This window comes from Myotis yumanensis, unplaced genomic scaffold, assembly GCF_028538775.1.
Source record: "Myotis yumanensis isolate MYYU_CA2020_CCGP unplaced genomic scaffold, mMyoYum1.0.hap1 SCAF_3, whole genome shotgun sequence".
Lineage (NCBI taxonomy): Eukaryota > Metazoa > Chordata > Mammalia > Chiroptera > Vespertilionidae > Myotis > Myotis yumanensis.
The window spans coordinates 208,979,826-208,994,125 of record NW_027223754.1 but is presented as its reverse complement, the minus strand read 5'-3'; the positions used below and the strand labels follow the sequence as shown (position 1 = coordinate 208,994,125).

The 14,300-nt window shown below is 57.1% G+C and overlaps 1 protein-coding gene across 3 annotated transcripts in view; it reads right to left on the bottom strand.

The window, feature by feature from the left end:
* Positions 1–3,909: 3,909 nt before the first annotated feature.
* Positions 3,910–14,300, bottom strand: part of MGAT3 (beta-1,4-mannosyl-glycoprotein 4-beta-N-acetylglucosaminyltransferase) — a 31,514-nt gene continuing 21,123 nt past the window's right edge. For all 3 annotated transcript variants that reach the window (XM_070411158.1, XM_070411159.1, XM_070411157.1), the window contains exon 2: positions 3,910–8,383. In XM_070411158.1, coding sequence (XP_070267259.1) covers positions 6,781–8,382 — 1,602 coding nt within the window. In that variant the 5' untranslated portion in view covers position 8,383 and the 3' untranslated portion in view covers positions 3,910–6,780. The remainder of the gene's footprint in view (positions 8,384–14,300) is intronic.

Genomic DNA, 14,300 nt, shown 5'->3' with positions numbered 1-14,300 from the left:
CGGAGGGCCGGAACAAAAGCATGGATGGAGTGTTTGTGTGAACTAATATAAATTCAAAGTAAACATCATTACCTAAAAGGGTACGGTCTTTTTTTTTTTTTTTAATTTCAATAGTTTTATTCATTTCAAACATTTTAACAAGAAGAATGTAAACACTAATTATTATAATTTGAAACTTCAAAAAATGGAGGAATCATAGCACAATATCATACCTTATATTGAAGATGGCAAAAGCAAAATAAAATTGCCTAACAAAGGAAAGGTACAAAAGCCTTTCAAATTAAAGTTAAATATAATATAATGTCTACGCATTCCCAGGGTGATGTCGTGGGCATTACAAGGAGTCTCTGGAAGATTGAGAGGTTGTTCCTTCTACTGAATAGGCGGAAATAGGCGGATTTATATCCGCCCATTTAGTAGAAGGAGCTGCGGCCGGCCGTGTTTCCCGACGTTGCCATGTTAACACTGCTACTGGTGAAGGAGTGGAGGGGAGAGCAAGAGAACCCTCGGCTCTTTCGGCTCCGCGGGCCGGATAGAACAGCCGAATGGGCGTAGTTTGCCCACGGCTGCACTAACCCGTTCGCCACGAAGAGCCGCTCTGATCACACAGCGTGTGTCTGAGGACCCATCTTCAGGCCTCCAGCTACGGTGACTCCTTGGAACTGGCTGACCCCGGGTCCGCCTGACCTCCCCCGGGTCACAGCTCTGATGGGGCCACTTCCAGTTCCCAGGGCAGAGCTCCACTCAGGTTCGTCCTGAGGACGCACCGGGCCAGTTACGGGAGGCTGCTCTCTCCCGGCAGCTCCCCGCTGCACCTGCTCCTTCGCTCTTTCCAACCTGCCTCCTCCCGTGGGCCCAGGCCCCTCCTCACACCAGGCCTGCAGGTGGCTTGACTGCCTCCAAGTCAGGTGCCTACTCCAGGCCAAGGAGACGGCACAGGTAGCACGACAGGGCTGCGGGGTGACAGCTCTGCAGGTAAGGGGAGCCATGACTATTCTAAAGTCGAAGGGTAGTGATGGAGCAGACCTGGAAGGCAGAGGCGGGGCTGCCCCACGGGCACCTGTCACGTCATAGACTTTGCAGAGTCAGTCGCCTGTGCCTCTGACATTTCTTTGGCGGAAGGCAGTGAGCTGTCTTGTTCTAAGGGCACCAGCACATATGGCAGCCTTCCGACAGGTGGAAGTGAAATGTCGGAGGAAGGGGTGCCTTCCCGGTTTGCACAAAGGCCTGTGTGGAGGAGGCGGTTGGAGGGCCTGGAGGAGGGAGAAGGAAGAGCCAGGGGTGATTTCTGCGTTGCCAGGTCAGGGTCCGGGCTGCGTGGCGACCCCAGGAACTGAGACGGGATGTGTTCCCAGAGGACGAGCGGGGCTGGGGGGGCCCTACGTGTGGTTTCCATGACGAGCTCTGATGTCTGTACCTGTTCTTCGTCCTTGGAGTCTTAGAGCTTGACCCCCGGGTGCCCTCCTGCTGGGTTGCTGGCCAAACGGCCTTCCCTTCGCTGGGGCTCTTGGCAATCCACGGGCCACACGCAGGCTGGGAACGGGAGGAGCCCTCTCCAAACACAGCTCCGCAATGGGCAGGCCTCCGTCCTGGGTCCTGGGGGAGGTGGAGGGTGAGCGAACCCGGCGGAGGAGGGAGCTGCCCTGGTCGGCCAGGGTGCGGGGTCTTTGGGGTCAACATCTACTAAAACCACTAACAACACAAGTTAGAGGCCCGGGGCTGGGCCGCCCAGGGAAGGGGAATTGTGTGCACATCCTGTGAGCACAATGCAGCATATCCGGGGAGCACTCCGGGCCCTGGGCAGAGTGCTGGGGACATAAAAGTGAGGAACACGCTGTAGACAAGTCCGATGCCCCGGAGGTGCCTGCTGTCAGCATTCATCCCAAAGCACCACCACTTCCTGTGAAAGTTCTGGAACCTTCGCTCCCTCGTCTGTAAGAGCGAAAACAGGACGTGCCCCTCTCCTCTGCACCTTCAACACTTTGACGTGCCCCTGGCGTTGCCTTTGCGTTTTCTGTTGCTTCCTAGGCTTGCGTGTTTTGTAATTATACTTTCCCATGATTCTAACCTTTACACATTTGCCTGTTGCAGCAGCATCTGTACAAGCTGCCTGGAACCCAGTGTGGCGTCCAGTAAGAAGACGGGAAGAGGAAGGAAAACAACAGGAAAGCCTGGCCGCTGCAGCGACGTGCCTCGCCCTGCCACTAGGGGGCAGTGCAGCGCCGTCAGAAGGGCGGTGGGGACCCTGGTCCTAAATCCTGCCTGGGAGCTGTGTGCCTTGGAGCAATTCTACCCTTAATCTCCCTAAATCCTAGCCTCACCACCTCCCATCGCCCAGGCTGGAGAGCAGGGGGACGCCCCCAATACCATTAAATTCCACAAGAGGAAAGCTGACCTCCAATGACCACGATCCTCTATCCCACAGGATTAGATGAGGTCACTGTACAAAGTGCCTGGCATGTCTACAGTAGATGCTCAACAGCTGGCACTCCTGCTCCTGTGGTTCTCAGCCTGGGTGGCGCTGCACCCCACGGGACCATTATTTAGTAATGTCTGGAGACATGGTTGGTGCCACACTTGGGGGATTGGCTGCTCCTGGTGTCCAGTGGGAAGGGGCCGGGGATGCTGTTAACCACCCTCTAATGGACCGCCCTCCACGAAGAATGACCCGGCCACACTGTCAGCAGCGCTGAGGTCGGGACCCCGGCTACTCCCAGTCAGCTCTGAGCTCCCGGAGGGCAGAAAATGTCATGCCCATTTCTTCATCTTCCTCGGGGCCTGCTGTCCAACAGTCGGTAATTGAGTGTAGGATTGAATTGAAAGACAAACAGTGGCAAAAGGGGTGGCACAGATATGGTGGGTGGGGCCAGTGGGTGGCCGGACAAAAGGCCTGATTGTCACAGAGCGGGGTCACGTGCCTGACTGCATGGGCACGGGGGCTTCCAGAGAGATGAACTCGGTTTGCAATAACAAAACTGCTTCCTAAGCATCCTAACCAGATCGCTTTAAACGCTAGCCGTCAAGGCGACCTTTAAGGGCTTTGTAAAATCGAGCACCCCCCTCCGGAGCCTGTGCCCCAGGACGTGGTCACGGTGAACTGGGCCCGAATTGGGCAATTCCCTGTCTCCTAAAATCTCAAGGATGTCCCTCCCATCACCAACCCCATGCCAAGGGCTTGGCACCCTGTGAGTGCTCAGGCGGCACTAGCCCCTGCTCTGGCCACCAACACTGTGGTCACTCCTTCCCGTCTCGGCCTCGGTCTCCCCACCCAACACGGAGGCTGCACAGCCAGCCCACGGGGGACAAAGGCAGAGTTCCCAGTGTCCATTCCCACCATCTCTGAGACTCTCCTTAGAAAACGCCCAGGGGCCCTCCCCCAGGACAGTGCCCGTGTCCACAGGCCCCAGAGGAAGCCCCCACACCCCAGGCTCCGGGTGCCACCACCGCCCCGGTCCCGTCAGCTCCACAGGAGAGAGATGGCTGGTCCTGGAGGCTGCCGTCTACTCCTGCCTGAGGGTGGATGACAGGTCCAGCCCCGTCCGGCCATCCAGGGGCTGTGTCTAGTGGGAAGAGGCCACAACATCCTTAGGACCCACAGGCACAGGGAGGAAACTATGGAAGTGGACGCATTGGTCTTGATGCCCCAAGAGCACAGCTGTGGGAGGACTGCTGCCCTCTCGGTAGAGGCACCCCAGTCTTCATCCCGACCCCCCAGAAGTCCCAGGCCCGCTTCTTCCTTCCGCCCAGAGCCTCCCCTTTCTCAGTTTATCTCCATCGGTGGGAGGGAAGGCTGCCCCCTGGTGCTGGTGGAGGTAACTGCACCTGGTCCTGAGGAGGCCCTCACCCCACAGCTGCAGCCCTCCCTGCCCCAGCGCACCCCCCGAACCAGCCACACATGCACACTCCGCAGGCTTTGTAGGTGTTTTTATTATTAATATTATCTTCAACATCCCTTTAAGGGTGAAATGAAATTCAACCATTTACAGAGAAAATGATTTCAGAATGTACATATTGATTTTCCCTTACAAAAAAAATAATGGTGTCCTTAAATTATACCTTTCCTAGGGCCCCGCTACCTGCTTGGGCAAGTCCTGTCTCCCCATGCCAATTGTCACCTGTGTCCCCAAAGCTCCCCACACCTGTCCTTGGGAACGGACATGAGCTGGGGTGGGCTGGGCCTCCTGGAGTCATAGGGCAGGTGTTTCCAGGGAAGGCTGTCTGGATATGCTGACAGGGCCAGTGGTGCACCAGTATTCACATTCACAGTTCGGTTTCCCTTCACATTGGGGGAGTGGCCCAGGGCACCCCTGACCCCTAAATTCCCAGTGTATGATGTGATTATATGCAAAACTCTTCAACCCCATGCTCCGGCCCCCACCCCTCTGACAGCTGCCATCTCCACCCAATGGCCAGGCCTCCACTTGCCAGGGTCTACGGAAAGGCAGGGCTTGGCTGGTCTGAGCTATGTCTTCTCCCCCTGCCCCTGAGCTGGTGAGCGGAGGCCAGCCTGGGAAGGGGCATTCGCAGTAGCAGGAGGGAGCCAGGGCCGTGGGGTGAGGAAGCTGGCGGGGAGGGAGGTTTCTGGGCTGGGGCTCGGGCATGACTCAGGAGCCCTGAGACTGCCTGTCCAGGGGTGAGCAGCGGCTGCTGACTTCTTGAGCCACCTCTCAGCCCCACGCGGGATCAGAGAGGGGGCTGCTGTAACTCCGAGGGAGGAGGGAGGAAATAGGGGCCCCTCAGCCTTCTTCATTCCTGCCCACCAGAGGCTGCCCCCAGACCACACCCACACCGGGAACTTCCCCAGAGCTGTGGCAAAGGGCGCACCCTCCTCCCTGGCCCATCAGGAGACAGCCAGCCAAAGTCCCTGCTGGAGGCCAGAAGGGACTGAGGGGAAAGATGTGGTTGGGGCCAAGAGCGGCTGGAGGTAGTGGGCGCTCAGCTGCACAGCCCTCAGGTCAGGAGGATTCTCATCTCTTGGACTGAAAGACAGACAGACAGACGGACCCTGCATCCCCTTCAGCCTTGTTTTCCAGGCTCCCCACGGGCTTTCTGCCTCAGTCATTTTGGGGAGCTGCAGGAGGTATGGCCACAGGCTCCAGATCCCGGGAAGCGCCTGGGCCCTGCTCCCACATCCACACACAAGCATCTATGTACAGGGACACACCGACACAGACACATACAAGTACACACAAGCATGCACCCATGCCCATAAATACACACACGCGCACCAACATGTACCATTCCACAGGCGGCCTCTGCCTCCTGGCATCCCTGGTGAGCATCCAACGGGGCCTTGGAGCGGGGTCTCCCCTCCTCCCCATGACAGCAGCCTCTCACCGCACCCTGGCCCTGCGCTGGCAGTGAGGGGGGCAGGAGCAGGTTGTTCCAGGAGCTCCAATGTGAGAGGAGGATCTTAGGACTCCGACAGTCATTTCTACCCTCGCTTTCCCTCCCCCTGTGCCAGTGATGCTCCTGGTCCCCTGTATCCACCTTCCCCACCTTCCTGTGAGAAGAGAACTAGGCTGAGGCTGGGCACGTGGAGGCCCATCTTCCCTTGCAGCTACTGCAGTCATGTGACTAAGTCCTGACCAGCACTCTGCGGTCAGCAGCAGCTTTGCCATCTCTGGCTCACGCCGTTAACAGGAAAGGGTGTGTGTTTCCGTGCTTCCCTCTGCTCCCCCCGGGCTCGGATGCACCCGATGGTGGAACTGGAGCAACCACTCTGTCCAGAGCTGGAAGGTGTGTCTGAGGAAGCAGAGCTGCCCTACTCGATCCAGACCATCTCCCTCCAGACAGTTACATTAGACACAAGCTTCTGTCTTGCTGAAACCACTGTATTTCGGGGTCTTTCCTTTACAGCAGCTTAGAATCTACTTTAATGAATACATCTCCTGCCCCCGTGGGGCACACTGAGGCAGGAGATGGCACAGAACTGGTCTTAATGGCCCTCTGGGCCCAGGGCAGCCTCGGGGCTCTTTTCTGGCCCCTCGCCAACACCAAGAAGGGGTACAAGGGTAACTCCACCTGAGACAGTGGAGAGCTGGGGCTGGGGATTCCGGCAGGAAGGGGTGTGGGGCACCCCTGTCTGACCTACTCGGCTGGCTGATGTCCCATCCCACCCTGAGTATTGGACTCCTGGCCTTGCGAGGACCAAGTGGGAGCCCACTAGACGGAAAGATAGAAAGTAAGAAGGGACATCAACGCCAGGTTCAGAACTGAAAGGCGGCCTCCCCCGGCTTCGCCAGGCCCCCGCCTATGTCAGCTCAGGAGCCTCTGGGACCCTGAGGGGAGGCGGCTGGAGGTCCCCGGCTCCTGGCCCAGCACTTCCGAGGACCCTGGGCCACCTCTCGGCTGGATGCTGTTTTCCACACCCTCCTTTCCTGGCGTCCCCGCTTCCGCCTGGGCCCAAATGCAACTATTTACAGAGCTGGGGACCTCCCGGCATGCCTTTCACACAGCAGCTCCCTCGGGCCACCAGGAGCTCCTGCGGCTCCTTCCCACCCTCCCCGGACACCCAGTTACCATCCTGCACCCTCCGCGGCACCTCCTGGCACAGCTCGCTTGGAGGGCGGGAGGGTCAGGGTCCCCTCTCACCATGAGGAGTGACGGTTTTTGAGGTCACAGGCCTGACCCCTGAGTCACCAGGGCTTGGACAGGGAAGAGTCTCCCAGCATCCACTTCCAGTCCCCTCTCTCAAGACCCCCGAGGTCAGGAGGCAGGAAGATGACAGGAGGGCAGTCGCACCCCCGCCCTGCCACTGGCCCTGAACACCGTGCCACCTTAGCCTTCCACCGCGTCCGACTTGGCCCTGGCGGGGGGCCTTCCCTCGGAGCCCCTGCTCCGCGGCCCCCCTGCGGCCGTGCTCCTGGGCCCCTGGTAGGGGTTGTCCAGCAGGTAGCGGAACCGGCGGTAGTTCTGCAGCAGGTACTTCGGGGCGTACATGTGCTCGCTGGGGTCGGCCGGCGGGTACTCCTGCTGCGTGCCGTCGAACCAGCCCCCGGTGCGGATCAGGCTCCGGATGTAATTGAGGTCCCGCTTGTCCTCGTAGTCCCCCCAGCGCGGGAAGTCCCCGTTCTGGGCGGACACGAGCTTGAAGTAGATGCCCTCGGGGGTGAAGCACCAGGAGCAGTGCCAGCCGGCGAAGTGCAGGGGGCTGCCCAGCGACCACTGCACCAGGATGTGCCCCGTGCGGTTCTCGTACTGCCGGAAGGCGGGCATCGTGTAGTACTGGCGGCGGCGCAGGCGGATGCCGTCCAGCCCGTACACCGAGCGCAGCATGTCCACCGTGCAGCCCGACACCACCTCCAGGGTGCCCGGCTGCTTCCAGAAGAAGCCGTAGAGGGACTTGCGCATGTGGAAGGCGAAGGGCTCGGTCCAGCCGTCGAAGAGCTTGAGGAAGAGCACGCCGTCGCGCGCGGGGATCTCGTCCGCGTCGTCGATGATGAACACGTCGTCGGGCCGCAGGTTGCGCAGCCGCGCCAGGCCGTCCTGGGTGAGGAAGGTGCGCAGGTAGTCGTCGGCGATCCAGCCGTCCTGCCGCCCGCCCGGCGGGAAGTGGTCCAGGAAGACGTAGAGCACCTTGTGCCGGATGTACTCGAACGTGCCGTTGGTCAGCATCTCCCGGAACTTGAGCGGCCGGGGCTCCCCGTAGGCCGTGAAGTTGGACTCGCACACCACGAAGGCGTCCACCACGTCGCCCAGCTCGTGGAAGCGCACGTCCAGCAGGTCGAACTCGTGGTTGACATTGATGGCGTTGATGACGCGCCGCGGCGCCTCCCTGGGCACCAGGCGCTCCTTGGTGGGCAGGTTGGAGTACTGCACCACGGTGGGCACCCCGCAGCTGGGCCCGTGCCAGCCCGGCAGGCACACGCACTCCACCCACTTGCGCCGCGTGCCCCGGCCCCCCGTGCGCTCCCTGGCGCTCAGCAGGTGCCGGGCTGGGCCCCGGGCAGACGAGCCATCGCCCCCCTCCGTCTTCTCCTCTGGCCGCCCCGACGGGGGCTTCTCCAGCACCTTGGTACCCGGTTTGAAGCAGACACCCCCGGCTTTGGTGCGGACGAAGTACTCGGTGGTGTCCTCGGGGAGCACGAAGTCCATGCGGTGGAGTTCCTGGGCGGCCTTGCTCGGGGACAGCGGCTGGAGCAGGGGCGAGTGGGAATAGAGCGGGGTACGCAGCAGGTCGGGGCTCCCCGGCTCTGGGCTGGCCTGGGGCGTGACGGGGGCATTGTTCCAGAAGAAGCTGGACAGGAGGTTCGGGCTGAGGGAGGCCAGTTCTCTGGGGAAGGTGACGTAGGACAGGGTCTTAAAGAAGTGCAGGAAGGAGATGAGGCACAGGCCGGCCATACAGAACATGAGAAAGAGCTTGTAGCGTCTCATCTTCATCCTGCAGGGAAGAGGGAGAGCAGGCAGGTCAGGGGTCTGCAATCCTGGGGCAGGGGAACCTGCGGCCCTTCTAGGAGCCAGACATGACCAGGCCTTTGCTGCCACCGTGTTTGTGAATGTCCTGGCCAGTTGCTGGGGGCCCTACATGCAATCACCTCCTGACCCCCCCAGGCATCAAGCCTGCTGGTCCACCTTGCTGTACCCAGTACCCCTGGCATCCGCAGTATCACAGAAACTCCCCTCCTGGTTCAGGACCTCCCTCTGCTCCCACAGCACTTCCCCCAGAGACCACCAAGTCACCCACATCCTGCCTCTGCAGCCGCACCTGCCACCCGCCCCACCCCTCAACTGCACCAGCTGCATTGCGCCAGGAACAAAATGCATCCTGGGAAAAGCTCAACCCTGCAGTGCAGTCTACCCAGGGGGCTTACGAGCCCCAAAGGAGGGGAGCAGGCTGCAGACTTGGGGGCCCTGCTTTGCGCTGCCCAGGGCGATGTTCTTGTTCGTTCGTTCGTTCTTTCTACCTATTCTACCTTTTCTTGTGGAATAGTGACACGTCTTTTGAATGCCTTTTCACTGAAAAAATTCACAGGTCTCAAGGGATGACATTTAGTTCTAACATATTTAAAGAATAAAATCAAGTAAAAGTTCCCCTCATTACCCCGTGCCTCCCACTAGACTGATCTCCAGGCATAAATAATCTCAGCTATTAGAGGTGTATCGCTGGCTTTAAGATGCAATTTTTCTGTTCTTGGTTTAATAGTTTTCTTAAATATTGGACACTACGTCTAATCAAATTTTTTTCTCAATCAATAATTAAAGAGATTTTTCAGATCAGTAGAAATAAAGCTACCATTTCCTTTTAAATCCTACATAATATTCCATGGTTCTTTTGAATGAATCACTCTATTCATGAGTGATTCATGAATATAACCATTCTCTAGTCACACAGGCTAATTTATCAATTCGTTATGGCTGTGGAGGGCCTCAGAAAAATATTTTTTACAAGTAAGTAGCCTTTCTATTTTAGATTATTTGTAGTTTATCAGAAAAGTTGCGAAGATAGTACAGAGTCCCCTTACACTCCTCCTGTCTCCCCAGGGCTGGCATCTTTCATCCCCACACACACTTGTCACAACGAGGAGACGAAACGGCACGCTGCTATGAACTAAACTCCACGCTCGATTTGCTGTACATCTCCTGAAGGAGCCTGTGCAGCGCGCGAGCACTGACTGTAACAATCCGGCTCATTTCTTTTTAAAATGTTTTTAAAGAAAACATTTGATTTTTAGAGAAAGAGGAAGGGAGAGGGATAAAGAGAAACCTCGGTGACGGGCTGCCTCCTGCACACCGGCTGGGCCCCTCTGGCTCATTCTGTCCTGGAGCCCAGGGCGGTTATACCCATTTCACGGAGTGGGACCAGCGACCTGCTTGGGGTGACCCACCAAGTCACAGGAGGGGCTGGGAAAGAAACCTAGCCTTTGGCATCCGGTGTCTTCATTTCTCCTTCCACAGATCCCGGTGATAGGGCACAGTCCTTACACCTAGAACGTTCTTTCTGCCGTGACGCGGTTGGTTGGCGTGTCGCCTCATACATGGGAAGGTTGCAGGTTCAGTTCTCAGTCAGGGCACATGTCTAGGTTGTCGGTTTAATGCCAGGTAGGGGTACGTGCAGGAGGCAACCAATCCATGTTGGTATCTCACATCAATGTTCCTCTCTCTCTCTCTCATCAATGGACATGTCCTTGGGTGAGGATAAATATATATATTTTTAAAGTTCCTTCCTGTGGCTGCTTCTGCTCTGGTTCTGAGTCATTTCAGTGTCCTCCTGTCACACCCTCCCTTTCACTTCCTAACTCGGAGGACAGCAGGGAACAGTGGAAAAATATGCACTTGGCTTTAGACTACTGTGGTCTTATGCAAGGCTCTTACCATTCTGAGCCTCAGTTTCTACATCTGTGAAATGGACAGAGTTCTGGGTATGCTTGGGTGCTCAGTAAACGTTCGTCGTCCCCCCCCCCCCCCCCGCCCCAAAATGATAAGAGCAAGTTTATTTAGCAAGTTAAAGAGGTAATAGAAGGGAGCCGGCTGGGCTGTGTGGGCTCAGGAAACAAGTGACAGAAGCAAAGGAAGGGCCCTGGGAGCCTGGGAGAGGGAAAGGCAGAGGTAACTCTGGGGGAGGAGTGGGGGACGGAAAGGGCACGTGTGCTCCCGGGAGGAAGAGGGCACCAAACTTCCGTTCCTTCCGTTTTCAAAATGTTTTGATTGATTTTAGAGAGAGGGGCAGAGGGAAAGAGAAACAGTGATGTGAGAGAGAAACATCAGTTGCCTTCTGTACGCATCACGACCGGGGATTGAACCCGAAACCCGGGCATGTGTCCCGACCGGGAATGGGACGGGCAACGCTCAACCCACTGAGCCACACCAGCCAGGGCAAACGTTCGTGCTTTCAGTGCTCAAGGCTAGAAGGCTCCAAGACTCTGAGCTACATGGTCACAAGGCACAGAATCATGAATGTTTGATCTCGAACAAACTTTAAGGACCATCTCCTCCAATCCTTTCATTTTATAAAGGAGGGGAGCGAGGGGCTTCGGGGACCTGCTCACAGTTACAAGGCTGGGCGTGAGCCTGGGTGGCTCCTAGCAGGCCGTCAGGAACAGTCGAGTCGCCAACGCCTGGCCAAGCAGTACCTGTGCTGTCAGGTCCCAGAGGTCCCATCGTGTTCCATTTAAACGCTGCCCTTCCCGGAGCCTGTCCACAGCGGCCAGCACAGCGGACTGCAGGCAGCAGGACCACTGGGGAGGGGGGCCTCACCGCCGCTGAGCGAGCATCAGCTGTCCCAGGGCAGAGGCAGGGCTGGTGGCCTCTGGCCTTCGGGAAGGCGGGAGGAGGGGCCGCTCCTTGGCAGCATTTTGAAGTGGGTCTCCGGGCTCCACAATGGATTCCAGCCCTGCTCTGGGGGAGTGCGAGCAGGCAGACCAGCCAGCAGAATGAGTGCAGGGACAGTGGGGTGAGGCCCAATAAAGGCAGGCGGGGAGCTGTTGCCATGGCAGGGCCGGGGTCAAAGGCAACTGCAAACTGAGGTCAGCACAGCAGAAGCCTCCAGAGTGGCCCACCTCAGGGGCTCAGGACCTGGCAAGGGAGCCCCGATGGCTCGGGCAGACTGGCCCCCTACGTGGGACCTGCCTCTGTAGGGCACACCCCAATCCCTGCCCTGGCTGGAGTGAACTGGGCTGGAGCTGTGGAGGGCAGGGCAGGGCAGGGCGGGGCCAGGACTAAATCCCCTGGCAACAGCGAACAAAGGCCTTGGCAGGGAAGACACTCAGGGAGGCAAGTGATCGCCCTGCTTTTCCCAAAGGGGCGCTTGGACCCCCTGAGGTCACAGTGGCCCGACTCCCCTGGCCTGGCTGGCCTTTAGGACCTGGTGACCCCGGCCAGTGGTGCCTTCGAGGACAGACGCCAATGCCTGGGGCCTTCGGAGGGAGGCCACTTGGGCTGCCAGGAAGCTCAAACGTGCACAGTGGTCGGCTCAGAGGAAGTCAGTGCCTCATAAACTGCATTTTCTGGGACACCTTCACTCACAGCTGCCTGTGCTTTTTTTTTTTTTTTTTTAAATATATTTTATTGATTTTTTACAGAGAGGAAGGGAGAGAGATAGAGAGCTAGAAACATCGATGAGAGAGAAACATCGATCAGCTGCCTCCTGCACATCTCCCACTGGGGATGTGCCCGCAACCCAGATACATGCCCTTGACCGGAATCGAACCTGGGACCCTTCAGTCCGCAGGCCGACGCTCTATCCACTGAGCCAAACCGGTTTTGGCAGCTGCCTGTGCTTTTTAAAAAAATATATTTTATTGATTTTTCACAGAGAGGATGGGAGAGGGATAGAGAGTTAGAAACATCTATGAGAGAGAAACATTGATCAGCTGCCTCCTGCACACCTCCTACTGGGGATGTGCCTGCAACCAAGGTACATGCCCTTGAGTGGAATCGAACCTGGGACCTTTCAGTCTGCAGGCCAACGCTCTATCCACTGAGCTAAACCAGTTAGGGCTGCCTGTACTTTTTAAAAATACGTTTTTATTGATTTGAGAGAGGAAGGGAGAGGCAGTGAGAGAGAAGCATCGATGTGAGAGAGAAACCTCTGTTGGTTGCCTCCTGTACATGCCCCAACCAGGGACTGACCCCACAGCCTGGGCATGTGCCCTGACCAGGAATCGAACCAGAGACCTTGTGGTGCACAGGACGATGCTCAACCAACTGAGCCACACTGGTCAGGGCCGTATTTTTTAAACTCTTATTCTTCCTGGCCTGATTCCTTTTTATCTTATCTTCATGTGTTTTGATAAGTGTTTCAAATAAGTTTTTAAAAATTCTCACCCAAGGATATTTTTTCCATTGATTTTTAGAGAGAATGGAAGGGAGCGGGGAGAAGGGAAGAGAGAGAGAGAGAAACATTGATGTGAGAGAGACACAATGATTGGTTGCCTTCCGCATGCACCCTACTGGGGGCAGGGAACAAACCCGAAACCCAGGTATGTGCCCTTGACCAGGAGTTGAACTCAAGACCCTTTGGTGTGCAGGCTGATGCTCTAACCACTTACCAACACTGGCCACGGCTTCGATACATTTTTTGACTGAGAGGCAGATAAGTAGGAAATGGAATAAACAAATAAGCATTGGGAACCAGGGTCTCACCAAGTCTCAACCACGCTGGAAGGTCATTGTAAGGGCTTTGTTTCCACAGATGGGGAAACTGAGACCCAGAAAGCTGATGAGCCCTGACTGGTTTGGCCCAGTGGATAGAGCGTCGGCCTGTGGACCAAAGGGTCCCGGGTTCGATTCCGGTCAAGGGCATGTACCTTGGTTGCGGGCACATCCCCAGTGGGGGGTGTGCAGAAGGCAGCTGATCGATGTTCCTCTCTCATCCATGTTTCTAACTCTCTATCCCTCTCCCTTCCTCGCTGTAAAAAATCAATAAAATATATTTTTTAAAAAGAAGAGAAAAAAGAAAGCTGATGAGACTTTCCCCAATGACACTCAGTAGATGGTCAAGACTTGAACATAAGTCACGTTCCCAAGCCAGTGCCTGTGTCCCTCCTTACAGCCGAGACGGAACCCCTCCCCAGCGCAGGTGGCCATGGAACCAGCCTGGGCCCGGCCAGCAGCATTTCTGCGTCCATTGTAAAGCTTCACGGAGAAACATCAGGCGGAACCATAGAGTGAACGGTCACTAGCACAGCCCAGCTGCTGTCCTAAGCACGTCCTACACACAACCTCACTGAATCCTCCTGGCACGAAGCGGGGACAGTTGCCATCCCATTTCACAGATGAGGAGACTGAGGCCAGAGAGATGCTCTAACTTGCTCAGTGTCACACAATCCCTAATGGTCAGACTCGATCCTGTGGGGTTAACAGTGGGATTTAATCCAGTGGGAAAGCTGTCCTGAGCCCCTTCCATCTGCCAAGTTCAACCCAAGTGGGCGACAGGGTCCTATGAAGTGTCCACTGGTGACGAGGGAAGACAACCCAGTGTCATCTCCCTGATGTCCGTCTCCCGGCGGCAGGATAGACCCTCGCCTCCTCAAAAGCACCCCGCCGCTTCCATGCGCCCATTCTGGAACCAGGCAGCCCGGCCCCAATCCCGGCTCTGCCGCTCCCCGTGTGGCCTCAGGGGGGCTGAAAACGTCCCTGCGCCTCCCTTCTCATCTATACAAGGACTCGGTCATCATCACGTAAAGTGCCGCGCACACCCCGAGGGTAGATGGGCTTCAGCTCCTCTGGCTGCTGCTGCTGCTGCTCCCCAGCCTGGCAGAGAGCAGAGAGCCTGGGCGGGGGAGGAGCAGCCGGGCAAAGGTCCGCAGAGGGACCCCCACATAATCTGTGAGTTTCCCCAGCCCCAGGGGCTGGGTCTC